We start from the raw sequence: 27,456 nt of genomic DNA, 5'->3' as shown, positions 1-27,456 counted from the left end.
GGCAACCCACTCCAGTACTCTTGCCTGTCGGAGGAGCCTGGTAAGCTGCAGTCCATGAGGTCACAGAGTTGGACTTTACTAAGTTTTTTCTTTACTTTGCTTCTCCTTCACTATACTTCGGATCTTGTGCCCAGAAAGCGGTGGGAGAGGAGGAATGAAAGGAAAGATACAAAGTTGAGAGAAATGGGGGAAACTTGCAGACAGGAAATTGAGTGAGTGGTAGAAACTGCCAAAATCCTGTTTAGACCCAGGGCATAGTTCTCTTACTACAATAGAATATACTGTGTCTGCTTTTGCATTGCTGTTGACTAAATAAAGACTAGAACAGCTCTCTTTATTAAATAGCAGAGACCACAGAGAGGCTGCCGATGACTCTGGTCAAGGATGTGCTTCCTCCAATACCAGAACTAGAAGTTACTCCCGCGGTGCATCAGCAAGATCAACATACACAGTGAGTGATGCTTCAGTTTTATCAATGATTTGGCTATTTATTATAAACTCGAATAGATCCAAGGAGGTATGCTGCTGCTAAGTCACTTGAGTTGTGTCCAACTCTGTGCGACCCCCTAGACGGCACCCTACCAGGCTCCCCCGTCCCTGGGATTCTCAAGGCAAGTACACTGGAGTGGGTTGCCATTTCCTTCTCCAAGGCATGAAAGTGAAAAGTGAAAGTGAAATCGCTCAGTCGTGTCCAACTCTTAGCGACCCCATGGACTGCAGCCTACCAGGCTCCTCTGTCCATGGGATTTTCCAGGCAAGAGTACCGGAGTGGGTTGCCATTGCCTTTTCCAGAGGTATAGTTAACTTCAAATTGCATTCCTGTCTGGATGTAGCAGATAGAGGGCTTCCCAGGCAGTGCGCTGGTGGCGCTGCATTAGCGCCTGCCAATGCAGGAGACATAAGAAATACGGGTTCAATTGCTGGGAAGATCCCCTGGAGGAGGAAATGGCAACCCACTCCAGTATTCTCACCTGAAGAATCCCATGGACAGAGGAGTCTGGCAGGCTACAGTCCCTGGGGTCACTAAGAGCCTGATATGACTGAAGTGACTTACCAGGCAGGTAGCACGTAGGAGATAGAATGTGATGAACTTTCAAAATCGGTTCATGTGAATTAGAGGGCATGAAATAAAATCACTATTTCCTCCAAGGTCTAGTAAGGACCAGTAAACTAATCTCTTAGTCTGTTGAATAACATGTGCCCTGAGATGTCAGCTCATCTCTTGGCACTGTTTCCTGAGATTGAGTCAGAAGTCCAGCAGGCTAATCATTGCTTCACTCAGAACATGAGAAAAGAGAGAATGTAAATTTGTAAAGTAGAACTATTCATTGACCCTCAACTACTGAAATAAAAATTTCTCTAAAGTTTGTATTTTATAACCTAGATGAATGCACATTGATTTCCATGCATTTGAATACAAAACTGTGATCAGAAGTGTCCTAGAAATCTTTTTCTTTCATTCAACAAATATTTATTAAGTAGCGATTTTGTGAAAGGCACTATTAATAACCATTGTAAGAGGTATAAAAATTGGGACAAAATGGGAAACTAGCATTTCTTAGTATTCTTTTATGTTGCTTAGTGTTTATAATACTTGGGTCCTGGCAGGAAATAGATGATATACTCATATTGAATAATTTGGGGAGAGTTTCATAAAGGGCCTTTTAAGTCAGCATGTGGGAAAACCAAAACAGGACAGTGTGGCAGCCTAGGACTAGTCACAGTGGGGCACTGCTACTGTCCCTAAGACCAAAGAGACAAAGAACTCAGAGGGACAGGGACAGAGGGACACACGCAGAAAGAATATGTGTGCAGGGCTGCCTGATAGGAGCAGTGGCTTTTGGTCGTGGACACAACAGCCTGTGGTTGCCCTGAGGAGAGAGAATTAATATCTCAATTTGGCTGTTCTCCTTTCTTCTCAATGTCGCGTACTCCCCACTGGCCAAACCCAACCAGAGCCAGAGGATTCTGGAGCTAGCTTGAGACAGTTCATATAGGCTGGTCTCCCAAGCACCAAGCAAGGTGGACAAAAGGGGAGAGCCGATCGGGAGAGTCAACCAAGGAGATCCAGCATAGGTGGCTCAGTGCACCAAACTGGAAACTAAGTGCCAAGGATCCCTCTGTCTTCAGGACTAGAGAGAGTCAGGTCTGCATGCTTGGGTCTTAGGGCAAAATTCCTAGGGAGACGACAGTGTCATCATATAATGTTTTAATGAAATGTTACTGGCTGTTGTGCTTGATATTTCTCATTGAGGTCCTCATTCTGGGATATTCAGCCTTGCATATGAAGGAAGACTCTCCTCTGTTCACTCACCAAATACTTTTAGAGCACCTGAAATGAAGTGAAGTGAAGTCGCTCAGTCATGTCCGACTCTTTGCGACCCCATGGACTGTAGCCTACCAGGCTCCTCCCTCCATGGGATTCTCCAGGCAAGAGTACTGGAGTGGGTTGCCATTTCCTTCTCCAGGAGATCTTCCTGACCCAGGGATTGAACCCAGGTCTCCAGCATTCCAGGCAGATGCTTTAACCTCTGAGCCACCAGGGAAGCCCTTAGAGTACCTAGTGTGTGCCAAAAATTCTGCTACTCATTGGCAAAATAATAGCAGTCAGTGGAAGAATTAGATTAGGGAATCCCTAATTGTCAAGTAATGTGATAGAGGCTCTCACAGGAACTTGGGGAGCGAAATGAGGAGACCCTTTCACATGTTGCCTAGTATTTAACCAATGTCCAGTGAGTATTTGTTGAGTGAGTGGATAAATTCCAACTTCTGTGTTTCTCTGGTAGTGCATAAACACTTTTTTCATTTTTATTTTATAGAAGTGGAAAATAAGCCCCAAAAATATAGTGGCAGGGGCTGGAAGAGACCCTAGGTTTCCTGGCTCCTAGGCTGAGAAGTTTATTACCACTAACCACACTGTCTTCTTGGGGCCCTAAAGGAGGCTCTGTGGCATAACAAAGGATTGGAAAGAGCCTTTAATCAGTGACTTTAGGAAGTTTTCTTGTGTTCTTATAAGACATAGTTTTAATAAATGGTTTTTTTTCCACTAATTATTTTCAGGTCAACAGTATTTTTGTATGAATAATATTTGCCTTTGTTTCTTAAATCTTCAGAGTATCCTTATGAACTCCTCTGGGCAATTTGGACTGAACCCTTCTGAAGACTACTCATAACTCTATTCTGGAAATGAGTTAACTGGTAAATATTTGGTACAGCTGAGGCTGCACAATAGGAACCAGTAGAAATGCTGACTGGTTGATGGGAACTAACTCAATAGCACTCATTTTACCCAGGAGATCAAAGGAATGAGAGTTTTTTTTAGAAAAGAATTATGAGTCATGAAAAACAAGCTGATGAAACCCATGGAAAGAGAACACTTTCTTCCTTTGTTTATCTACCATTATACAGCTTACAGTAGCCCGCAAATTTGATTTTGAGATACCAAAAACAAGGTTGAGGAGGAAAATGCTTTCTCTCATCATCCCACATTGCAGATCCTGATTTGATGTGTTTTCTTAAACAGATGGATTGTTCCTATTTTACAAATTGCTTAAGAGGATCTGGGTCGGTTGTTTATACATTTGCTTGCATCTAAAAATCTTGCCTCTTTTCAGCACTGAGATGTTTAAAAAATTCAAAGATACCAAAATAAAATGAATTTAAGTGAAATATATGAAAATTTAAATCTAATAACAACATGTTTCCTTTGTTTCTTTTGGTATTCATCTTTTTATAGCTATCACTGATGTTAAGAGTTATTATAAATATTAATTACACTAAAATTACATATAAACAAAAGGACAGTTCTTAACTTTGAAAAATAGGAAAGTATCTTCCAAAGAATTAAAATGGCCTTACTATTCATAGCAATCTACAGATTTAATGTGATCCCTATCAAATTTCTCATGACATTTTTCACAGAACTAGAACAAATAATCCTTAAATTTACATGGAACCATAAAAGACCCAGAATTACCAAAGCAACCCTCAGGGGAAGAAAACAAAGCAAAACCAGAAAAAAAGCAGGAGGCATAACCCTCCCAGACTTCAGACAACACTATAAAGCCACAGTGATCAAAACAATGTGGTACCAGTACTGGCACAAAAGCAGACATATGGATCAATGGAGCAGAGTAGAGAGCCCAGAAGTAAATTCACACAGCTACGGCCAATTAATCTCCAATGAAGGAAGCGAGAATACACAATGGGGAAAAGACAGTCTCTTCAGCAAGTGATGCTGGGAAAGCTGGACAGCTGCATGTAAGTCAATGAAGTTAGAACACACCCTCATACCATACACAAAAATAAACTCAAAATGGCTTAAAGACTTAAACATAATATATGACACCATAAAGTTCCTAGAGGAGAACATAGTCAAAACATTCTCTGACATAAATTGTACCAATATTTTCTTAGGTTGGTCTTCTAAAGCAATAGAAATAAAAGCAAAAATAAATAAATGGGACCTAATCAAACTTACAAGCTTTTGCACAGCAAAGGAAACCATAAACAAAATGAAAAGACAACCAATGGAATAGGAGAAAATATTAATATTTGAAAATTATGTGACCAGCAAGGGCTTAATTTCCAAAATATACAAACAGCTCATACAACTCAACAACAAAAAAACAAACAACCCAATCGAAAAATAAGCAGAAGGTAGACGTTTCTCCAAAGAAGGCATTGCTGCTGCTGCTGCTAAGTTGCTTCAGTCATGTCCAACTCTGTGCGACCTCATGGCCAATAGGCACATGAAAGATGCTCAACATTGCTAATTATTAGAGAAATGTAAGTCAAAACTACAATGAGGTATCTCCTCACAATATTCAACTCTGAATATTCCTTGGAAGGACTGATACTGAAGCTGAAGCTCCAATATTTTGGCCACTTGATGCAAAGAGCCGACATTGGGAAAGACCCTGATGCTGGGAAAGATTGAAAGCAAGAGGAAAAGGGGACAACAGAGGATGAGAAGGTTGGATGGCACCATCAACTCAATGGACATGAGTTTGAGCAAACTCCAGGAGATGGTGAACGAAAGGGAAGCCTGGCATGCTGCTGTCCATGAGTTGGAAACAACTTAGCAACTGAACAACAGCAATAATATGTGGAATCTAAAATATGACACAAATGAATTTATCTGCAAAACAAAAAGAGACAGAACAGACTTGTGAGTGACAAAGGGGAGGGAGTAGGGAGGGATGGGCTGGGAGTTTGGAGTTAGTTCAGTTCAGTTGCTCAGTTGTGTCCAACTCTCTGCGACCTCATGAATCACAGCACGCCAGGCCTCCCTGTCCATCACCAACTCCCGGAGTTTACCCAAACTCATGTCCATCGAATCAGTGATGCCATCCAGCCATCTCATCCTCTGTCATCCCCTTCTCCTCCTGCCCCCAATCCCTCCCAGCATCAGGGTCTTTTCCAATGAGTCAACTCTTCACATGAGGTGGCCAAAGTACTGGAGTTTCAGCTTTATCATCATTCCTTCCAATGAACACCCAGGACTGATCTTTAGGATGGACTGGTTGGTTGGAGTTAGTAGGTGCAAACTATTACATATAGAATGGATAAGCAATAAGGTCCTACTGTGTAGTTCAGTCAACTACACTGAATATCATGAGATAAACCATAATGGAAAGGAAATAAAAAAGAATGTAGGAAAGAAAAATATCTTCAGAGAGTTAAGGTGGAACTTAATCTCTTAATGTCAATATATGGCTAAAATTGCTTATCTGAATAGATTTTCAGAGTTTAACTGCCGAGTCTGATTCAATATTAAGCAATCTAACAGGAATGAATGTTTTAGCACATAAAGGTTTTTTTTTTTTTTTTGTACTCTATATTTTGTTATTATTAGCTCACAAACTGAGGTTCTAATTGTAAAATTTAGAGATTGAGGGTTTGGCAAATGGAATTCTACTAATCATACTTTTTCTTGCTTGTATTTCCTTGATTAATAGGTGAGTCAGGCTCAGATCTGGAATACTTCAGCAGGAATTTAGGGGTGTCACACTTTCTGAGGTATGGACATTATATGATTTCTGAGAAGCCAAATTATTGTTTTCTTGCATATCACCTACTATATTCTGACAAATGACTTGGAAATCAATGGGAACTTGGCATACAAAAAGCATAAATCAAGCTTCACGTTGTGTTACATTGTGGCAGCTTTTAAAAGCTGATTTCACTTATTTGTTAAAATAATAGACTTTAACTGAAACTGTGAAGCACTGCAAGATGTGGATGGCCTGCTGTCTGCCCACAGGCTTATGATGTGAAGGAGACAGGAGACGCATGCCACTAATTATAACACTAGGTGCCGCGGTAAGATGTGTCATTAAGAGGCTGCACGGTTCCTGCTGAGACTTCACAGGCCGATAGAATCATCGCCAGTTGAGGGTGATCTGGTAGGCTTCTCCAGAAGCCCACTTCTGAGCAGGGTCTGAAAGACGAGTTTTCCTAATCTCTCAGTAAATCTATGCTTGCTCAGCCCTCATGCCCTTTTCATATCTGTCATTTATAATTATTTTCATGATTGTTAATTAAGGTCTGTCTCCCTGCCTAGACTGGTTCTGTTCACCATACTCTCCCTGCCAGCTGGTATAATGCTCGGCTCACAAGTAGGGGCTTAATAAGTATTTGTTGGATGAAGAACTATTTCTTGAGTGTTCGTATACACCAGGCAGGCACATGCCATGTACACTCATTTCCTCCTCACAGTAGCTCTCAAGGTGTCATTACCTCTAGGAAGCTAACCAGTTAGCGTGTCATCTCTGGACTAACATCTAGCTCCAGTTGAGGTCTGTTAGGCTGCAAAGCTGGGGCTGCCCCCAGGACTCACACTGTGGGGTGAAGATGGGATAAAGGGCGCAAGACGCTTGGGGGTGCCTGAGAAAACGGCTCCCACCCAGAGCTCCAGTGTCCTCTCTCCTGCGAGTAAGAGGAGCCTGGGTAAACCTGACCTTGAAGAAGTCTTCTGATGGAATGTCCCTGGGCTTGTTGGTCCTGCTGTCTCTCCTGCAGCCAGCCAGTTCTGCTCGGCTCCCTGCACACTTGGCTCCAATAAAAATGAACCCGTGTTCCTGGGTGTCTGGTGTGACTCCAGGCTTCCAATCCACACCATTGAGCCTGACTTTTAGCACACCCCACTTTTGCACTGGTTCCACTTCTGACCTTGACCCACCTCATACCCACCCCCACCCATGACTTATAGCTTCATCCTCTGTGTGTCTGTGGTTCTCATCGTAGGTGACCCTTCCTAGCTGTCCCCCACACTTATCTCCTTGATCTCTGTGTCATGCTGAGTAGCAAGGACCCCAGCTCTCCATCCAGAGAAATTCAGGTGTCAACTGGAGCGGGCAGGGAACCATGGCACCAGGCAGAAGGCTGGCTACATTGCTGAGACGCCGAGCAGACATGGTGGGATTAGCATGGAAGAAAGAGGGATGGGCAGAGGAGAGGGTGTCAGGGGAGAATTGGTGGCGCTTGGCAATGATTTGATGCAGGTGTGGCCTGAGGGTGTGGCAGGGGAAGGGGAAGAGAAGAGAGGCAGAGGGCACCCCTCCGGGTCTCTGTGTGGAAAACAGTATTGCCCAAACTTACAGCTGCCGCCTTTGGTTTCCAGAATTTTCATTTTCCATAAGATTCCCTTCAAGCTTTACTTTCATCCTGGTTTCAAGCTCTGCTTCTCCCTGCACCCTGCATACTTAGTCATCCTGGATGGAGCAGTCATTCTTCAGATCACCTTGTTCTTCCAGCTTCCTTTCTGTTCCCTTTCCTTCCATCTGCAGAAATCCTCTCCATTGCAGACAGGTTGCCATGTCCATAGAGCAGCCCCTCCTGATGCCATTTGGAATCATGTCTCTTTTCTGTGCTTCCCTAAGGCTTAGTCCTCTTATCAAAGTCGTTCTCACATCCTGCCTCACACCACAAACATTGTACTCATGTCTGTTTCCCCACCAGACTGGGAGGAGACTGGGAATTACATCTTCTCCAGCTTCTAAGTCCCCAGTGACAGGTACTCGCTTCTCCCTACCTGCTCCTCCTTTGCAATTCTCATCAATGGAGTTTGACAGATATTGGCTGTAAATCTGGCACAGTGTTAACATTGAAGGCATCCGGAAGGGAGTGGGGCTGGGGATCTCCATGCCAGGGACATCTAACACATTGCCATGTTCTCTTGAATACTTGGTAGCGGATATATGGGAGTCATTGTGTTATGATTCTATGTAGCTTACATATATTTTAAAATACACTTTTGTACCCACTTGAAATTCAATAAAATCAAAATTTAAAAGATAAATATTGTATAAATTGCATCATCCTTTCTCCTTCTGTCAGAAGACGGCTCTTTCTCCCAATTATATTTCTTTTCCTTCATATAAAACATGCTAGAATAAAGACTCAGACTCATTTTTCTGACAGTTGATTCTCGTGATTTGATTTTGTTTTCTTCCTTCTCTATTTTTATTTTACGTCTCTTTTCTGTCTATATCTTTCTTTCTTTTTGTAAAAAAAACAAACATTTATTTATTTGGCTGTTCAGTTCAGTCACTCAGTCATGTCCAACTCTTTGTGACTCCATGGACTGCAGCATGCCAGGCCTCCCTGTCCATCACCAACTCCCAGAGTTCACTCAAACTCATGTCCATCGAGTTGGTGATGCCATCCAACCATCTCATCCTCTGTCATCACCTTCTTCTCCTGCCTTCAATCTTTCCCAGCATCAGGGTCTTTAGCAATGAGTCAGTTCTTCGCAAAAGGTGGCCAAAGTATTGCGAGTTTGAGCTTCGGCATCAGTCCTTCCAATGAATATTCAGAACTGATTTCCTTTAGGATGGACTGGTTGGATTCTTGCAGTCCAAAGGACTCTCAAGAGTCTTCTTCAACACCATAGTTGAAAAGCATCAGTTCTTTGGTGCTCAGCTTTCTTTCTAGTCTAACTCTCACATCCATACATGACTACTGCAAAAACCATACCTTTGACTAGACGGAACTTTGTGGCAAAGTAATGTCTCTGCTTTATAATATGCTGTGTAGGTTGGTCATAACTTTAATTCCAAGGAGCAAGCATCTTTTAATTTCATGGCTGCAGTCACCATTTACAGTGATTTTGAAGTCCCCCAAAATAAAGCCTGTCACTGTTTTTATTGTCTCTCCATCTATTTGGCGTGAAGTGAGAGACCAGATGCCATGATCTTAGTTTTCTGAATGTTGAGCTTTAAGCCAACTCTTCACTGTCCTCTTTCACTTTCATCAAGAGGCACTTTATTTCTTCTTCACTTTCTACCATAATGGTGGTGTCATCTGCATATCTGAGGTTATTGATATTTCTCCCGGTAATCTTGATTCTAGCTTGTGTTTCATCAAGCCCAGGATTTCTCATGATGTACTCTGCACATAAGTTAAATAAGCAGGGTGACAGTATACAGCCTTAACATAATCCTTTCCTGGTTTGGAACCAGTCTGTTGTTCCATGTCCAGTTCTAACTGTTGCTTCTTGGCGTGTATACAGATTTCTCAGAAGGCAGGTATGGTGGTCTGGTATTCCCATTTCTTAAATAATTTTCCACAGTTTGTTGTGATCCACATAGTTAAAGGCTTTGGCATAGTCAATAAAACAGAAGTAGACATTTTTCTGGAACTTGCTTGCTTTTTCTACGATCCAACGGATGTTGGCAATCTGATCTCTGGTTCCTCTGCCTTTTCTAGATCCAGCTTGGAGAATTTTGAGCACTATTTTGCTAGTGTGTGAGATGAATGCAATTGTGTGGTAGTCTGAACATTCTTTGGCATTGCCTTTCATTGGGATTGGAATAAAAAGTTATCTTTTCCAGTTTTGTGGACACTGCTGTTCAGTTCAATTCAGTTTAGTCACTCAGTCGTGTTTGACTCTTTGCGACCCCATGAATCGCAGCATGCCAGGCCTCCCTGTCCATCACCAACTCCTGGAGTTCACTCAGACTCACATCCATTGAGTCAGTGATGCCATCCAGCCATCTCATCCTCTGTCGTCCCCTTCTCCTCCTGCCCCCAATCCCTCCCAGCATCAGAGTCTTTTCCAATGAGTCAACTCTTCTCATGAGGTGGCCAAAGTACTGGAGTTTCAGCTTTAGCATTATTCCTTCCAAAGAAATCCCAGGGCTGATCTCCTTCAGAATGGATTGGTTGGATCTCCTTGCAGTCCAGGGGACTCTCAAGAGTCTTCTCCAACACCACAGTTCAAGTGCATCAATTCTTCAGCACTCAGCCTTCTTCACAGTCCAACTCTCACATTCATACATGGCTACTGGAAAAACTATAGCCTTGACTAGACGGACCTTTGTTGGCAAAGTAATGTCTCTGTTTTTCAATATGCTATCTAGGTTGGTCATAACTTTCCTTCCAAGGAGTAAGCATCTTTTAATTTCATGGCTGCAGTCACCATCTGCAGTGATTTTGGAGCCCCAGAAAATAAAGTCTGACACTGTTTCCACTGTTTCCCCATCTATTTGCCATGAAGTGATGGGACCAGATGCCATGATCTTCATTTTCTGAATGTTGAGCTTTAAGCCAACTTTTTCACTTTCATCAAGAGGCTTTTTAGTTTCTCTTCACTTTCTGCCATAAGGGTGGTGACATCTGCACATCTGAGGTTATTGATATTTGTTCTGGCAATCTTCATTCCCGCTTGTGTTTCTGCCAGTCCAGCGTTTCTCATGGTACTCTGCATAGAAGTTAAATAAGCAGGGTGACAATATACAGCCTTGACGTCCTCCTTTTCCTATTTGGAGCCAGTCTGTTGTTCCATGTCCAGTTCTAACTGTTGCTTCCTGACTTGCATACAGGTTTCTCAAGAGGCAGGTTAGGTGCTCTGGTATTCCCATCTCTTTCAGAATTTTCCAGTTTATTGTGATGCACACAGTCAAAGGCTTTGGCATAGTCAATAAAGCAGAAATAGATGTTTTTCTGGAACTCTTCTTGCTTTTTCAATGATCCAGAGGATCATCATGTTGGCAATTTGATCTCTGGTTCCTCTGCCTTTTCTAAAACCAGCTTGAACATCAGTGAGTTCACGGTTCACGTATTGCTGAAGCCTGGCTTGGAGAATTTTGAGCATTACTTTACTAGCATGTGAGATGAGTGCAATTGTGCAGTAGTTTGAGCATTCTTTGGCATTGCCTTTCTTTGGGATTGGAATGAAAACTGATGTACTGGATCTTAATTGCAACTTGCGGGATCTTTAGTTGCAGTGTTTGAACTCTCAGTTGTGGCACACAAACTCTTAGTCGCAGCATGTGGGATCTAGTTCCCTGACCAAGGATCAAACCAGGGCCCCTGCACCAGGAGTGCAGAGTCTTAGCCACCGACCACCAGGGAAATCCCTACATCTTTCTTAACCATTTCCAACTATTGGTGCTACTCCGATGGGTGGCAATCTTAGGATAATGGGTGAACGGAAGTTCTTACATTTGAAAAATATAAATAGGTATGTTATTGATTAACTGAGAGGTATGACAACAAATGGATGCATTTTAAAATCCTCTATGAACTAGGAATCATTACTTTAGTAAAGACAGAGTGGTCTAGAAGCTTCTTTGATTTGAAGGACAAGATGAAATGTGCTTGGAAGGGCTTGGGGCAAAACAGTCCATTTTGGCAAAAATAATACTTCACAAAATCTCCTGGATGAGTTATTCCCTCCCCAACCCTCAGAGTTAAGGCTGTTATCAGAGGGAAATATCGAGATAAATTTATTGCTTATTGAAAGAATATAATATTTATGTTATCATTTGAGATACTTTCATCTGCAAATAATAGCAAGCCCAAGTCGAAGTGACATAAATTATAAGAAGATGTATCGTCTCACCCAATAGAATTCTGAGTAGGGTGTTTCCCAAGTTGGTGAACTCAACAGCTCACCTCATTGAGCACCTGGATCTTTTCTCCTTTTCCTCTCTGCTGTCTTCTACTTGTTGGCATTGTCTTCAGGCTTCCCCTCTCATGGTTTCAAGGACAGCTTGTACTAAACGGTGGCCCCACAGCACGTTCTTCACCACTCTGTTCTTTTTAAAAGCTGTTATAGGAAGCCCCCTTCTGGAAAGATTTCTCCTCATGTCAGAGTGTCTAGAATTGGGTCACAAGTATGCGTGCTAAGTCATAGTCTTTCCAGGCCAGGTGGCAATTGGGTCACAGATCTACCCTTAAACCCAAGGATGACAGCACAGAGGGACTGAGACCATTATGATTGGTTTGAAAGTGAAAGTGAAAGTCGCTCAGTCGTGTCTGACTCTTTGCGACTCCATGAACTATACATGTCCATGGAATTCTCCAGGCCAGAATACTGGAGTGGGCAGCCGTTTCCTTCTCCAGGGGATCTTCCCAACCCAGGGATCGAACCCAGGTCTCCTGCATTGGAGGCAGATTCTTTACTGCTGAGCCACTGGGGAAGCCCAAAAATACTGGAGTGAGTAGCTGTTCCCTTCTCCAGAGCATCTTTCCGACCTAGAAATCCAACAAGGGTCACCTGCATTGCAGGCAGATTCTTTACCAGTTGAGTACCAGGGTCTAGAAGGACTCAGATTGGCCTGGTTCTTTAAGCAGGGAGAGAAATTGACTGTCAGAATGAAAACAGGTCTCTGTAAACATGGAAGAAGAGGAAACGACTGATGAGTGCCTCCTAGAAGGCTCCTCATCAGAAGGAGATGTGCAGAGAGAAACTGATTGAAAACAAAACACAAGCTTCCCCCTCGGAACAACCTTTTGAGGCACACTAAGGCTCATGCATCGGAGAAGGAAATGGCACCCCACTCCAGTGTTCTTGCCTGGAGAATCCCAGGGACGGGGGAGCCTGGTGGGCTGCTGTCTATGGGGTTGCACAGAGGCGGACATGACTGAAGTGACTTAGCAGCAGCAAGGCTCTTCATCAGCATGTGTCCTCATCCAGCATTTTATGATGGGTGTCCACAGGGTTGTCATAGGGCTATCATTTCCTCCAAAGATATGTCTATTTTCAGATGGACTGTGAAAATAGCCCAACTATTTCTATATAGAAAGGTGATTATCAGTGTGTGATAGTACAAAGGCAGGCACAGTGTTTGTAGTGAAGAGTTGAATGGTTTTCATTATCTTTCTTTTGTGATCTTATGCCACTTTCCTCTTAGGAATTATGTCTCATCTATTGAACGATGTCTTGACAAGGCTGTATGTAAATCGAGGTTTCTTGCCCATCAGCCAAGGGGTGACATGTGACCTAAGCTAGACCAATGTGACCCGCTTTCTCGGGACTTTGAATTTATAGTGACATGAGAATGGAAAATATTATTTGAGTTCTTCATTCTGGCAGTTAAGTTGCATCATTCCTGCTTTTAGACCCTCTAGGATCCACCCAGCCCCTCCAAACTGTCTTGATCCTGAGGTTGGTTCTCCAGCCTTCCCTTTGATTTCACGAGCTACCAGTTACATCCTTGCAAAAAGATCATTTCCTGCTTCAGTAGCCTGCTATATACAACATCTAACATCTATTTTATTTCATAAAATCATAGGATGTCTGAGCTGTAAGAAATCTTAGAAATCATCTGGGCAGTGCCCTCATTTTATAGCTGACGAAATTGAATCTCCCAGAGGTTGAGGGTTTCTCTCAAGGTCACATCACTGAACTTATCAGTGACAGAACTGGGAATAAGACAGGGTCTCCTTTGCCCAGGGTATTGCAGCCTGCTTTTTATTTTCATTCCTTTTATTATAAACCACAGCCTGCCTTTCTCCTCTTTCTCTCATACTTAATACAGAATGGTGACCTTAAAATTTTCATTTCTCCCCTAAATTCATAATTTGCTTGGAGGAGTTAAAAATTTTGTTTCAGAGGTAGTCCTTTCAGAGATTTGGCATCTGGTAAAGACAGGCATCAGTTTATATCCTTATATGGAGTCTTAACTATTTTCAACTATCTATAAAGAAATTCATGTTTGGAAAGGAAGTGGTTTACTCTAGGGAAACATATGGGTTAGGGTTCTGAAAGTGATTATCTCCCATTTTTAACTTTAGCTTCTATCTGTATGCATTTGGAGAAAGTCTTCCTCGATTCCCACTAAAAGATAAATATCTGCTCTATTTTTTCAGTCACCTTAGGGGAATCATAGTTTAGACAACTGCTGCCCAAATAGCCCAATGTTAGGGTAGGAACTGGGAAGAGGTTTTCCCTGGTGGCTCAGTTGGTAAAGAATCCATCTGTAATGCAGGAGACCCAGGTTCAATCCTTGGGAGGGGAAGATCCGCTGGAAAAGGAAATGGCAACCCACTCCAGTATTCTTGCCTGGGAAATCCCATGAACAGAGGAGCCTGGTGGGCTATACTGTCCATGGGGTTGCAAAGAGTTGGACAAGACCTTAGCAACTAAACTATCACTGCCACCACTTTAGGCACTAAAAATGTACTGGTTAATTCATTCACCTCACAATATCAGAAAGCAAGTACTCTTATCAGGATCCCAATTTACAGATGAAGAAAGTAAGGCACACAGAGGCTAAGTAACTTGCTTAAGGATACACAGATTTAAGTGGCAGAGCTGATATTTGAACCAGGTGGTCTCAGTTCAAAGTCCATGCCCTTAACACTCTGTTACATCTTAATTATTAACTCTCGCTATGGAGATAAAAGTAGATTCATTTTCCTAGGAAAAGAAGATTGTCCAATACCTTTTTGTACACACTTCCAGCAAGGGGGGGTTCTTCAGCATGACTCTCTTGTGTCCCAGTGATGCTTGCAGCATACACTTATGAACACCATTGAACTGCAAGTACTCCTACACAACAAACGTTTTTCTTGTCTCTACCCATGTAACCAAATACATCTAAAGAATCTGATCACTTGGTAGTTGTGAGATGAATTGCACAGAGGGAAGCTTTTTGCTCTGGATGCTCATCAAATAGGATCAAAAGTGAATCATTTAATAGATTATTTAAGAGTCAAATTCTTTGAACTCAACTCAAAATCCCCTGTGGTGAAAGGTACTAATTACAATGCAAAAACAGCCAAATATTGATTAGAAAATGCTATGAACTAAGTGCCTAGAAAGTCCTCTTCTGCTTACTGGATTTAAAACACATTATTCTGCTTGAAATTTGTTACAGAGAAACAGGAAATCATCTCCATTCCCCATCCTGTTTTGGCAAACAGACAAAGTAAGTTTTATTTTTAAGCAATTTATCAAAACAAAGTTCCACTATGTCAAAACAAATTGACAGTGCTTAATGCTTACATCACAGTAAGATTTTTTTGGACATTATTCTTTATTCAGAGTGAAAAATTCAGTTAAAAAAAGGGTGTTTAAAAAATTGTCTATTTTATTCAAGCTCTCTTAATTACAGACTAATACTAGAAGAAAAGTTCATTATTCAGTAGTAGCTGTTGGTTTTTTAATAGAATAATTCGATCAATGTGAGCAAAAAAGGATCTCTTTAAATGGCATGTTTTAGTGGCAGAATTCACACAGGCTGTATTCCTGAGAATTTGCTGGTTTGCATGGATGGGTGGTGCTGGAGGAGCAGTAGGGAGAATGAGATGGGAGGAGGCTTCTTGCCTCTCTTGGGAACTGGTGGTAAGAGCCCGGGGTGTGTAGCGCCCCCTCCCTGAGGACCAGGTTGGCCTACCTGTGCCCCAAATAAGCTAGTATCTGAGCACCATTAACAAGTACTGGTATCTGATGTAGAAACTACCAAGTTAGTGTTTGTGGATTTAATGAATGGAATGCTATTGGAGCCCAGACAAGGGCACTGAAATCAAGGAGGAAGAAATGAGAGAAGACTTTCTGGAGGAAGGGGGATAATCTGACACTTAAAGAAGTTGGACAGAGTGGAAAGAACACATATGAAGGCACTTGGGCAGTTGTGTATGGAAAAGAGCGGTTTACTTTAAGATCTATGTGTCCTCCAACACATACACACACACACACACACACACACACACACACACACACGGGCTCCTGACATGCAGGAGATGGAAGCATGCTCTCTTTGACATTGTAATAACCATGCTCTTCTGTTTCAAGGACACTGTGGTAATTAACGTGGGAGAAAGATGGGCTTTGTTAAACTTGAGAATGTCAGGGTTCTGCAGGGGAAAACTGACAATACTGTGATCTGTTGTGATATTTTTCATATTCTATAATTTGAGCTTGTAACTGCTTAACCAATTAAAGTTTAAGCAGGCAGCCCTTAAATACTACTGCACAACTGAAAGAATGATTTATTACACACAGAGTTATTGGAAGAGAGGGAAGCCAGATTGTATTCAGAGGAACACCACTGAAGGTGGCTGTTAATTTTTGCTCTGGATATAGGCTTCCCTGTTTAACTTAGAGAGAAGCTGCACCCTCAAACCCCCTTTTGGAGAGTTCCAGTGCAAAATAGTACACTAAAAGGTTTAGGAAGTCCTTAGGGTTAAAAAGAAAAAAGGTTTATTAATGGTTAACCCACTTCTCAGGTTAACCCACTTCTTTTTTTTTTCCTTCCCGATTATCACTGAGTACATTTTTTAATCACTGCAGTGAGAAAAGATTGAGACACAGGAGGAAATTTCATCCCTCTTTGGGGGTTATATTATAGCCAGATTTTTAAAAATCCAGTCTAAGATAAATTCCATTAAAGCACAATTTGTGCTAATGATGCTATGCTGATTCTAGGAATGCACTGTTCTGACATTATCAATAACGCTGAATTACTCAGTTCATACGGGCCCCTGATGGGCTCCAATCAATGCATGGTAGCAGCTGCATAAGTTAAATTGCCACTACACAGAGCCAAGAGGGAGTGTGGTGCAAGGGGCCATCCACAAGGATCTCTGTGGGTTTTGCCCTTGAGTTGATGAGGAATTGATGAAGGTGCCCTAAAAGGTAGGAGGGACTAGACTATACAGGACTTTGTTTGGGTATTCTCCAAAGATGCTGGGTTCAGCCAATGAAGGTTTTGATTAAAGGAATAACCAGATTTGCACTCTTAGGGAATCTATGCTGACACTACCACGATGGGTGATTAGAGGGGAACTAATACCTGCACTGACACCAAGTTGGTATCACAGGGGAGGAAAAATAATTACCCCCTACCATCTGAGTTCTTAACTGAGACCCCTGTAATAAAAGGCAGATTGACAAGAGAAAAACAATCAGAAATTTACTAACATGTTATCTCATGTATACAAGGGTGATACCCAGGGAAAAATGAGTAACTCAAAGAGGTAGCTTAGAATTCAGACTTAAATCCTGAATTCTAAATAGGGAAGGGGGCAGGAGATGTCAGCCTCTTAGGGTAGACCAAATGATTTTTTGGAAAGATGAGTGGACCCTTAGAAGAATAGGTGGGAAATATGATGGTTTGTGATAAAGTCTGTCTGAAAGTGGTGTTGACTGCTAGTCTCCTCTTCCATATTGAGGCAGTCTTCCTTGGTTGTTGAAACTCCCAGTTTAGGAATCTATGACAACTGAGTCCCTTATGGAGTATCTGTCTTCAGGTAGGTAAGGGAAATTCAAAGCCTCTCCCTGTATTTGCTGTTTTTCAAGAGCCTACAGCTCAACAGTAATCAACATACCAAAGCAGCATATTTGGGGATGGTATGTCCTGAACCCCTACAGTCATATACTGGGGTGGCATATGCTGCCATCCTTCAGTATCTATTATGCCAGTTCACAGGAATGATGAGAAGAAAGGGAAACAAGATGGAGGCAATGGGATCCAGGAAGATATACAAAGAAATAACCGATAGCACTTGGAAACTGGTTGGGCACTGAGGGTAAAGAAAAAGTAGGAGCCTAGGGTGACAGCTAGGCTTCTGGCAGAAGCAACACTATGCATCCAGTTAAGAAAATATATTAATAGGAGGAGGGGGGAAAGGTGATGAATTCAGTTCAGACATGTTCAGATTAAGTTTAGTGGAACACCCAAACACTGATACACAGGTGTCTGATAGGAAGCTGACTCTATGGTTGGAATCCAGGAGTGATGTTAGGGCTCCAGGTAGAAATTTGCATGTTATCAGCATATAGGTGGATGCTTCCCTGGTGGCTCAGAAGTAAAGAATCCACTTTTCAACACAGGAGATGTGTGTTGGATCCCTGGGTCGGGAAGATCCCCTGGAAAAGGGAGTGGCAACCTACTCCAGTATTTTTGCCTGGGAAATGCTACAAACAGAGGAGTCTGGCGGGCTACAGTCCATGGGGTCACAAAGAGTCAGACACAATTTAGTGACTAAACAATAACAACAACAAGCAGGAGAAAAGACAATTTCTAACAAGTGGTGCTGGGAAAACCGGTCAACCACTTGTAAAAGAATGAAACTAGATCACTTTCTAACACCACACACAAAAATAAACTCAAAATGGATTAAAGATCTAAACATAAGACCAGAAACTATACAACTCCTAGAGGAGAACATAGGCAAAACACTCTCTGACATAAAACACAGCAGGATCCTCTATGACCCACCTCCCAGAATATTGGAAATAAAAGCAAAAATAAACAAATGGGACCTAATTAAAATTAAAAGCTTCTGCACAACAAAGGGAACTATAAGCAAGGTGAAAAGACAGCCTTCAGAATGGGAGGAAATAATAACAAATGAAGCAACTGACAAAGAATTACTCTCAAAAATATACAAGCAACTTCTGTAGCTCAATTCCAGAAAAATAAATGACCCAATCAAAAAATGGGCCAAAGAACTAAACAGACATTTCTCCAAAGAAGACATACGGATGGCTAACAAACACATGAAAAGATGCTCAACATCACTCATTATCAGAGAAATGCAAATCAAAACCACAATGAGGTACCATTTCACGCCAGTCAGAATGGCTGCGATCCAAAAGTCTACAAGCAATAAATGCTGGAGAGGGTGTGGAGAAAAGGGAACCCTCTTACACTGTTGGTGGGAATGCAAACTAGTACAGCCACTATGGAGAACAGTGTGGAGATTCCTTAAAAAATTGGAAATAGAACTGCCATATGACCCAGCAATCCCACTGCTGGGGATACACACCGAGGAAACCAGAATTGAAAGAGACATGTGTACTCCAATGTTCATCGCAGCACTGTTTATAATAGCCAGGACATGGAAGCAATCTAGATGTCCATCAGCAGACAAATGGATAGGAAAGCTGTGGTACATATACACAATGGAGTATTACTCAGCCATTAAAAAGAATACATTTGAATCAGTTCTAATGAGGTGGATGAAACTGGAGCCTATTATACAGAGTGAAGTAAGCCAGAAAGAAAAACATCAATACAGTATGCTGCTGCTGCTGCTAAGTCGCTTCAGTCGTGTCCGACTCTGTGCGACCCCATGGGTGGCAGCCCACCAGGCTCCCCTGTCCCTGGGATTCTCCAGGCAAGAAAACTGGAGTGGGTTGCCATCTCCTTCTTCAATGCATGAAAGTGAAAACTGAAAGTGAAGTCTCTCAGTCGTGTCCAACTCTTAGCGACCCCATGGACTGCAGCCTACCAGGCTCCTCCATCCATGGGATTTTCCAGGCAAGAGTACTGGAGTAGGGTGCCATTGCCTTCTCTACCAATACAGTATACTAACGCATATATATGGAATTTAGAAAGATGGTAATGATAACCCTGTATGAGAGACAGCAAAAGAGACACAGATGTATAGAACAGTCTTTTGGACTCTGTGGAAGAGGGTGAGGGTGGGGTGATTTGGGAGAATGGCATGGAAACATGTATAATATCATATGTGAAATGAATCTCCAATCCAGGCTTGATGCAGGATACAGGATGCTTGGGGCTGGTGCACTGGGATGACCCAGAGGGATGGTACAGGGAGGGAGGTGGGAGGGGGGTTCAGGATGGGGAACACATGTACACCTGTGGCAGATTCATGTTGATGTGTGGCAAAACCAATACAATATTATAAATTAATTAGCCTGCAATTAAAATATATTTAAAAAAACAACAAGAAGCAGAAACTATGGATATACCTAGTGGATTAATAGATTTGTTTTTCAAACTTATTTATATGGTTTTGGATGAGAGAACTGCAAAGTGAATTTCAAGTTGAACCCTATTTTATTCGGTAGAGTGCACAACAGTTGCCATAATGTTGTGAACTAGCTGGATGAATATAGGGATGAATGGATGATTGAATGAGTAAAGGGTAGAGGTTCATTAAAACCAGTAGATGTTTTCCTCTTTTACTTTATTTCATGATTTGTTTTAGCTTTAGCTCTGGAAACAAGAAAAACATATGACTATCTCAAAGAGGCAAAAAGGCAACAGTGGGTGGATTGTTTGGATGCAACACATGGAGGACTTTATTCCTGCACTTAAAAATCAATGAGCCTTTTGCTTTTAAGCCAAGTGATTTCAGACCATTGATGTATATTATTCCCATTAGGTATCAATGCCCTAGCAGTGACTGACCAACTGCTGCCTTCGCAGCAATCCAGATTGAGATGACCAGTCAAATGACAGACTTGTTACTTTCAGCAAGTAAGCCTGTTATTTCACACATGACTTCCTTTGAGTAAATGTGAGTTTTCACTCTACATACCTGGCCAGAAATCAAGTGGTTTTACAAGAGAGATGTGGGATATCAGGCACTGGATTGTGACACCCATATCTTATGTAAATGGCCATACTATGGTCCTTGGGGGCTGCAGAATAGTCCAAGACTCCTTAATAATCAATCACACCACCATCAAGGCAATAGACAGGGCAGGTTGGAAGCAAGTTTTCCATTACCACTGATGGATGACTTTCACCTTTTTGTGGAAGAGTAGTTTTGATTCTTCATGAATCATAGAGGACATACTTAAAATGCCCAGCTGTGGCCCTAAACAGTCAAAAATATTTTCATACTTCTCTATAGGCATCAAATAATTTGGGCAATGCCAAGTAAGTTACAATCCATTTCTGTGGTTTGGGAAGGTCGTTAGGACTCAGATTCATTATCTGCTGAGACTTTTCTTTGTTTTCCATTTATTACTCTCCTTTGAGTGAAATAGAGCTGCAGGAGTGGAACAGAGACCTCAGTTCATTCATCCCTGACACATTATTCGTGTCTACCATTTCTCCATAAATTTGGAGAGGAAGAGACAGAAATTGCAAATGCAGGGATTTAAATCCCCTTGAGCTACATTTGTCAGGATGAGCAGATTGTAAACTGCCTCTTGCAAATATGATAAGCATTTGGGCATCAAGCTAATAACCGGGAACCACAGACTCATTCATTTGTGTGGTGTTTCCCTCCAGAAGTTTCTGAAATTGCTTCTGTAGTCATTACATACAGCTAGAATTGTTCAGGTTTAGCAGGAAGATTAGACACACTACAATATCTGGCTAAGGAAGTTGGCTTTTTCCAGTGAGGCTGAAATGATAATTTTTTTCTATTTATATCATCACAATCTTTACAAACTGCGTACTTGGAATACTTGATTTGGGCTTTTCTTAGAAAACAAGGAGAGATCTGTATAATCCTTTAAATTGTCTTAGAGCTTTATAGGCACATTGATGACAAAGAAATCCAAATCATTAAGATGCTCTCACTCACAGTTATGGCCCTTCTGTTGAAAAATAAACTTTGTATTTTACACTTTAAGTCCCTGGCAGGACCCTATCCTCTTATCTTCTTCAACAGAAGCTATTTTCTTTTGCTTCTTATTTTGACCTTAAAAAATTTCACTGTATAAGTCATCCATTAATACATTTTCATTATAAAAATATTACAAATAACACTGGAGTTCCCTTTGATTATTATGTCAAATTCTGAAGTTCTCCCAATCCTACTACAACCCTATCCATTTTTGGTCACAAGCATCATTAATAGTTTTGTGTGTGTCTCTCCAGACTTTCTTCCAGGAATGTGTGTGTGTGTGTGTGTGTGTGTCTGTGTGTGTAGTATATTTTTGTGTATGCTATTAGATGTTATTTGAGATAAATATACTATAATGAAGAAAGCTGAGCACCAGAGAATTGATGCTTTTGAACTGTGGTGTTGGAGAAGACTCTTGAGAGTCCCTTGGACTGCAAGGAGATCCAACCAGTCCATTCTAAAGGAGATCAGTCTTGGGTGTTCTTTGGAAGGAATGATGCTAAAGCTGAAACTCCAGTACTTTGGCCACCTCACGCGAAGAGTTGACTCACTGGAAAAGACTCTGATGCTGGGAGGGATTGGGGGCAGGAGGAGAAGGGGACGACAGAGGATGAGATGGCTGGATGGCATCACTGACTCAATGGATGAGAGTCTGAGTGAACTCCGGGAGTTGGTGATGGACAGGGAGGCCTGGCGTGCTGCGATTCATGGGGTCGCAAAGAGTCGGACACGACTGAGCGACTGCACTGAGCTGAACTGATACTGTAAGCACCATACCACAGGTTTCTTTTTTCATGCAGTGATTCTGGAGCTCTGTTAGTACAGAGAGCTATTCCATCTTGCTATGGATTGAATGTTTATATCCTCCCAAAATTATACGTTGAGGCCAATGTGGTTATATTTGAAAGATGGCTTTGGGGAAGTAATTAGGTTACAAGTAAGGGTGGAGACCTCATGAATGAGATTAGTGCCCTTATAGGAAGAGACATAAGAGAGCCTACTTCCTCTGTCTCTTCATTCTCTGCCATGTAAAGATGCAATGAGAAGACAGCCATCTGCAAAGCCAGAAGTGGGCTCTCACCAGGCACCAGATCTGCCAGTACCTTGATCTTATCCAGAGAAATAAATGTTTATTGTTTAAGCCATCTAGTCTATGGCTTATATTTATAACAGCAGCCCAAACTGCTGTTATGTTTATAACAGCAGCCCAAACAGACTAAGACACATTCTTTCTAGTCTTTTTTAACCACTGCATAATATCTCACAGTATTGGTAGACCATAGTTAACAAATAAGGGCGGTTACTAAATAGGTGGTTCTAATTTCTCACTGTAGGCTACCCCTGCCTGATGAAGAGTCTTGAAAAATCCATTATAGAGTGAATTCTTCTAAGTAAAAAAGTGTAAATTCCATTTACCTTAATGAAAAAAAATGTTTATGTACTTCTAAGTGCCTAAATCATGCCCATTTATGCTACAACACCATATAACATTAACATGGACACAAGGACTTCTATAGTTAATATTAACTTGGCCAGATATTCTCCATCATTAATTACCCTATCATACACCTGTTTCCATTCTTTCAGTGTTTATAGGTTGAACACTTAAGACTTTGATGTATTTGTTCATTGAGCACCTATTATGAGTCAAACACTGCTTTGCATGCTGGGAATATATTAACAGACAAAAAATTCCTGTCTCGTGGAAATTAAATCCTAACACAACAGACAAGTAACAGACAAGTAATGAAACAGAGCAAGACCTTATGGTCCTTCCCCCCCACCCCAACCCCCAGCCATGTTCTCAGCCTGCCTTTTGTCTGTGGAGAAACTTTAGCCAAAGAATAAGTTTAACCAGAGAAGTGAGAAAATGCAGAAACGAAGGAGGCAACCAGAGGAGGCCACATAATGATGATGATGTCACTAAGCATAATCAAAGACCCTTCTTCCTCCTCAAGGGCTGCAGATAATATTCTAAGCTGTATCCTGTCAGCTGTGTTACAGATGCTGAAACCCCCACCAAGTGGAGAAGTTAACCACATGATGCCCAGATTATAGCCGTGACATAAGCAGCCACAGTTCTGAGAACTGGCCTCAAGGAAACGGGAACAAACTGACCCCAGAACTGAAGATCAGCTGTACTTAAACCAATCACGATGACACTGGTCAAACCACAGATGACCAATCTCAAGATGACTGTCAGAGCTGACTGTGCCATTTCTGCGTGGAGCCCTCTCTCTCTGTCTATGAAAGCTCTTACTCCGATTGGTGGGAAGAAGTTGGCGTCCACCCTCACCCTCCCCGTTACTAGCATCCAAAATAAAGCTTTCCTTTCCACCAATCCAGCTTCTTTAATAGCTTTTGAGTGTTGAGCAGTTGGACCTTGGTTCAGTAGCAGTAAGATATAAATGATGGTAGACAGTGATATATCCTAAGGAGAAAAAAACAAAGCAGGGAAAGGGAATATTGGGAGGACTGAAATTTGACCTGGAGATACCTCACCAAGAAGGAGGGTTTTGATTAAAAAGCCCAAAGAAGTGAAGGAGGGATGTGTGAAGCTGTCTAGAAGAAAATTATCCTCTCTATATAAGATGCCCCATATCCTCTGACTAAGATGCCCTCTAGGACCAAATAATTTTTTCTAACAGAAATGGCCAGTCTTTTAGTCCTGCAGTTCATCATTGGTTTCTCGTCCTTTATCACATTTCTTAGCGGTGAATTTTTTTTTTTTCCCAAAGAGAGCAGACTAGAGTTTTCTTGCAGAAGTGTTGAGAGGCGATCACAGTTTTCAGCGATAAATGGATCGCTCAGCATGAGATTTATAACATGAGGGAGAATGGGACACATGGGCTACCCACTTTCTCTTGGGAGGCATCGGCAGGAAAAATGTGGTTAGGCTTCTGACAGGGAGATTTGTGCAGCAATCTGTCTCTGCCAGAGGCCATTGGCTAGAGAAAGAGCCCAGGTATTAGCTGGAAGAGCAGAACTCAACCCAAATGAAAATGAGCAACTTTTTTTATGACCAGGCATCTGGTTGTCTGGGGGCTCTGGCTAGCGTTTTATATACTCCCTCGATATAAATCCTATCTCTTCTGATTATCATTTGGATAACCTAAGACAGATTATTTAATCTCTCTGAGGTTTGCTTTTCATCTGGAAAATAAGTATGATAATAGTCGCTATCTCATAAGGGTGATATTGGGAATTAAACTGAGATCATGGAAGTAAAGTGTCTGTAACATAGTTAAGTAGTTAGTGAATAAAGACATTGTCACCACCAGCATCATTATCATCACCATAACTACTACCATCATCTTTATCACCACCAACAAAATAATCAGCATCATTACAACCACCATCATCAGCACCACCACCATCATCAGTGTCAACACCACCATCGTGATCTCTATCACCCATCACCATCATCATCATCACAGCCAATACCACCACCATCATCCTCTCTATCACCACCACCACCATTTCTTGGGCTCAACAGGGAATAGCACCAAGTTCAAGGACAAGCAGGCATTACCGAGTGCATCTTTAAAATACTTATCAGTATCTCACAGCCCATGGTACTAAAGATTCAACAGAGAGGCTGCCTAAAATTGGTAATCTTCAAGGCAAGGGAAGCATAAAACCACTGCAAGCTCCAAGTAGGTAGTAGAGGGTTAAGGATTTCCAGGGAGGGTGGTGATTTACAAATGGGATTCCTTGGCACGAGTGACAGGGAGGAGGAGGAAATGGAGCCATTTTAGGACAGTCCAAGGCACCTGTGAAGCAGGCTACTGTGCTGATGCTGACCAGGGAGCTGCTTGATGTAAATCTCTGTGAAGAGGTGCAGAGGCCTGCTGTGAGAAGCACCCAGGGGCCCAGTAGCCTCACATGGCTTCATTCTGTGTCTCTAGGGCCCCAGCGTGTTCTCGGTTGCATGGAAACAACCACAGCTGACGACCCAATCTTTCAGCTACAAATCCACCTCACGGTATAAAGAGAGCTAAACACATAATTATTCAGCTATCTCTAAAAAGAACATGTTGGTTTTCTCTTTTGTTGAGAGGCTCTACAGAAGAGTTACAATACTTAGTCAGGCCAAAATGACATGGGTTTGAATCCTGGCTCTGTTTCACCACTTGTGTAAGATTCGATGAGTTCTAAAATTCCTTGCATCTGAATGTTCTCATTTGGGGAGCGGAAATTGTAGTATCTACCCATTAGGGTAATTACGGAGAGTAAATGGGATGATACATACAAAACACTCAGCACGGCGCCCAGCACACAGTAAATACACATTAATGATTGTTATTGAAGCTTTTTGGCTGGATTGTTTTCTGGTGAGGTAAATGGGGAAGGAGAATATAAATGTAGAGAAGGAGAAAGGGAAGAGGAGACATGAAAAAGAGAGTCAGGGTGTGGAAAGCTTATCTTGGAAGACAGGCACTTAATGACTGTCAAGAAAGTCCTGAGAGAGAAGAAGGATAAAGATGGCAGGGACTCAAAGGCAGAGGATTCATTTTGCTTTTTTGCCAAGGTTTCATCCATCTGCTCTTGGCTTCTATGCTGACTTTTCCCGCCAAATGGCAGCTCTAGAAACCTAGTGGTGAAACCCAGGGCAGGGAGACGACCATTTCGGAATCACCCTAAACTTTTATTCTCAGGGAAGTCATATACGAAATGTACATACTATTCTTTTGCAGTATGGAATTTCTTTGAGACGAATAGAAGAGACAGGCCTTCAAGTGAGTCAGCAGTGACCGCAGGCAGACATAATCCTATTGCTTTTTGGCTGACAGCTCATGCAGAGAAAAAACACTCTCTGATCCAGACAAAGGTAACAGCTTCAATTCCAACACAAAATTCTTATCCTACAAAATCAGGTTCTATTCCCAGTCTATGATGGCTCTAGACACCAGAAATATCAGAAACACCATCAATTTCTTACTATTGGGCTGTAATAAGCTAATCATTGCTAAAAGTAAAATGCCCAAAGGGTAGACTAACTCAGATTATTTTCAGGAGCGAAGCGCGTATACACACAAAAGAACTCAGATTTGTTTAACAGCAGACATTGCAGTGGAACATCTATTATAGGCAAATATACAGAAGTGAAGTCGCTCAGTCATGTCCGACTTTGCAACCCCATGGACTGTAGCCTAGCAGGTTCCTCCATCCATGGGATTTTCCAGGTACTGGAGTGAATTGCCATTTCCTTCTCCAGGGGAATCTTCCTGACCCAGGGATCGAACACAGGTCTCCCACGTTGTAGGCAGATGCTTTACTGTCTGAGCCACCAGGGAAGTTTTTTAAATATACAGAAAATGAACATAAACCTGAATAAGTTATGAGATAGCTAGACAAATACAACAAATGGTTAACTACGTGATTATTTTTTCAATGTGAAGAATGGATGGTCTGAATCCACTCTGATGGCTTTTTGAATCTTAACTACAAAATCAAGGCAAAATTGCAGTTCTGAAATGAACTTTCATTATGATTTCTTCTGATGTGATTTTACAAACCAACAGTTTAAGAAACCAAGTTGAAGCCTGGATCTGAATATCAGAATGTAGGGCACGCTTAAGAGGAAGATCAAAGGGCAATTTAGACCTTACAAAAAAACTAGCTTGACCCTGAAGAATAACTGCTTTTATAAAATTAAATATAAATTAAAGTCATGTGTATGATCCACCTCATCTGTTCTGCATACATACATATTACAAATGTATACTTTTTTTAGGAAAGAAGGGAAACATGCTTATTTCACATTTTTGCTGAATTACTTCCTAAGACGTTATGTCCTAGAGCTCTGGGATGGCTGTGACTGGAATTTGCTTGCTTTTGTTTCTAACTTAAGCACAGCCTGGCAACCTGTACAGAATTTAACTTTCC

The 27,456-nt window shown here is 41.8% G+C and overlaps 1 protein-coding gene across 40 annotated transcripts in view; it reads left to right on the top strand.

The window, feature by feature from the left end:
• TMEM156 (transmembrane protein 156) overlaps positions 1 to 26,398 on the top strand; it is a 62,514-nt gene extending 36,116 nt beyond the window's left edge. For 5 of the 40 annotated variants that reach the window (XM_069593899.1, XM_069593903.1, XM_069593906.1 and 2 more), the window contains 2 exons: positions 346 to 451; positions 3,114 to 3,685. In XM_069593899.1, the coding sequence (XP_069450000.1) occupies positions 346 to 451; positions 3,114 to 3,126 (119 nt within the window). In that variant the 3' untranslated portion in view covers positions 3,127 to 3,685. Of the gene's footprint in view, positions 1 to 345; positions 456 to 3,113; positions 3,686 to 5,960; positions 6,022 to 6,265; positions 8,303 to 15,110; positions 15,162 to 20,370; positions 20,466 to 23,525; positions 23,913 to 26,264 lie in introns of those variants that run through there. The other 35 variants (XR_011257738.1, XR_011257742.1, XR_011257718.1 and 32 more) reach the window with 23 other exon arrangements.
• The last annotated feature ends 1,058 nt before the right edge of the window (positions 26,399 to 27,456 follow it).

The sequence above is a fragment of the Ovis canadensis genome, chromosome 6 (genome assembly GCF_042477335.2).
Source record: "Ovis canadensis isolate MfBH-ARS-UI-01 breed Bighorn chromosome 6, ARS-UI_OviCan_v2, whole genome shotgun sequence".
Taxonomy (NCBI): domain Eukaryota; kingdom Metazoa; phylum Chordata; class Mammalia; order Artiodactyla; family Bovidae; genus Ovis; species Ovis canadensis.
Note: the sequence above shows the minus strand (reverse complement) of the source record. Positions and strands in the feature narration are given on the sequence as shown.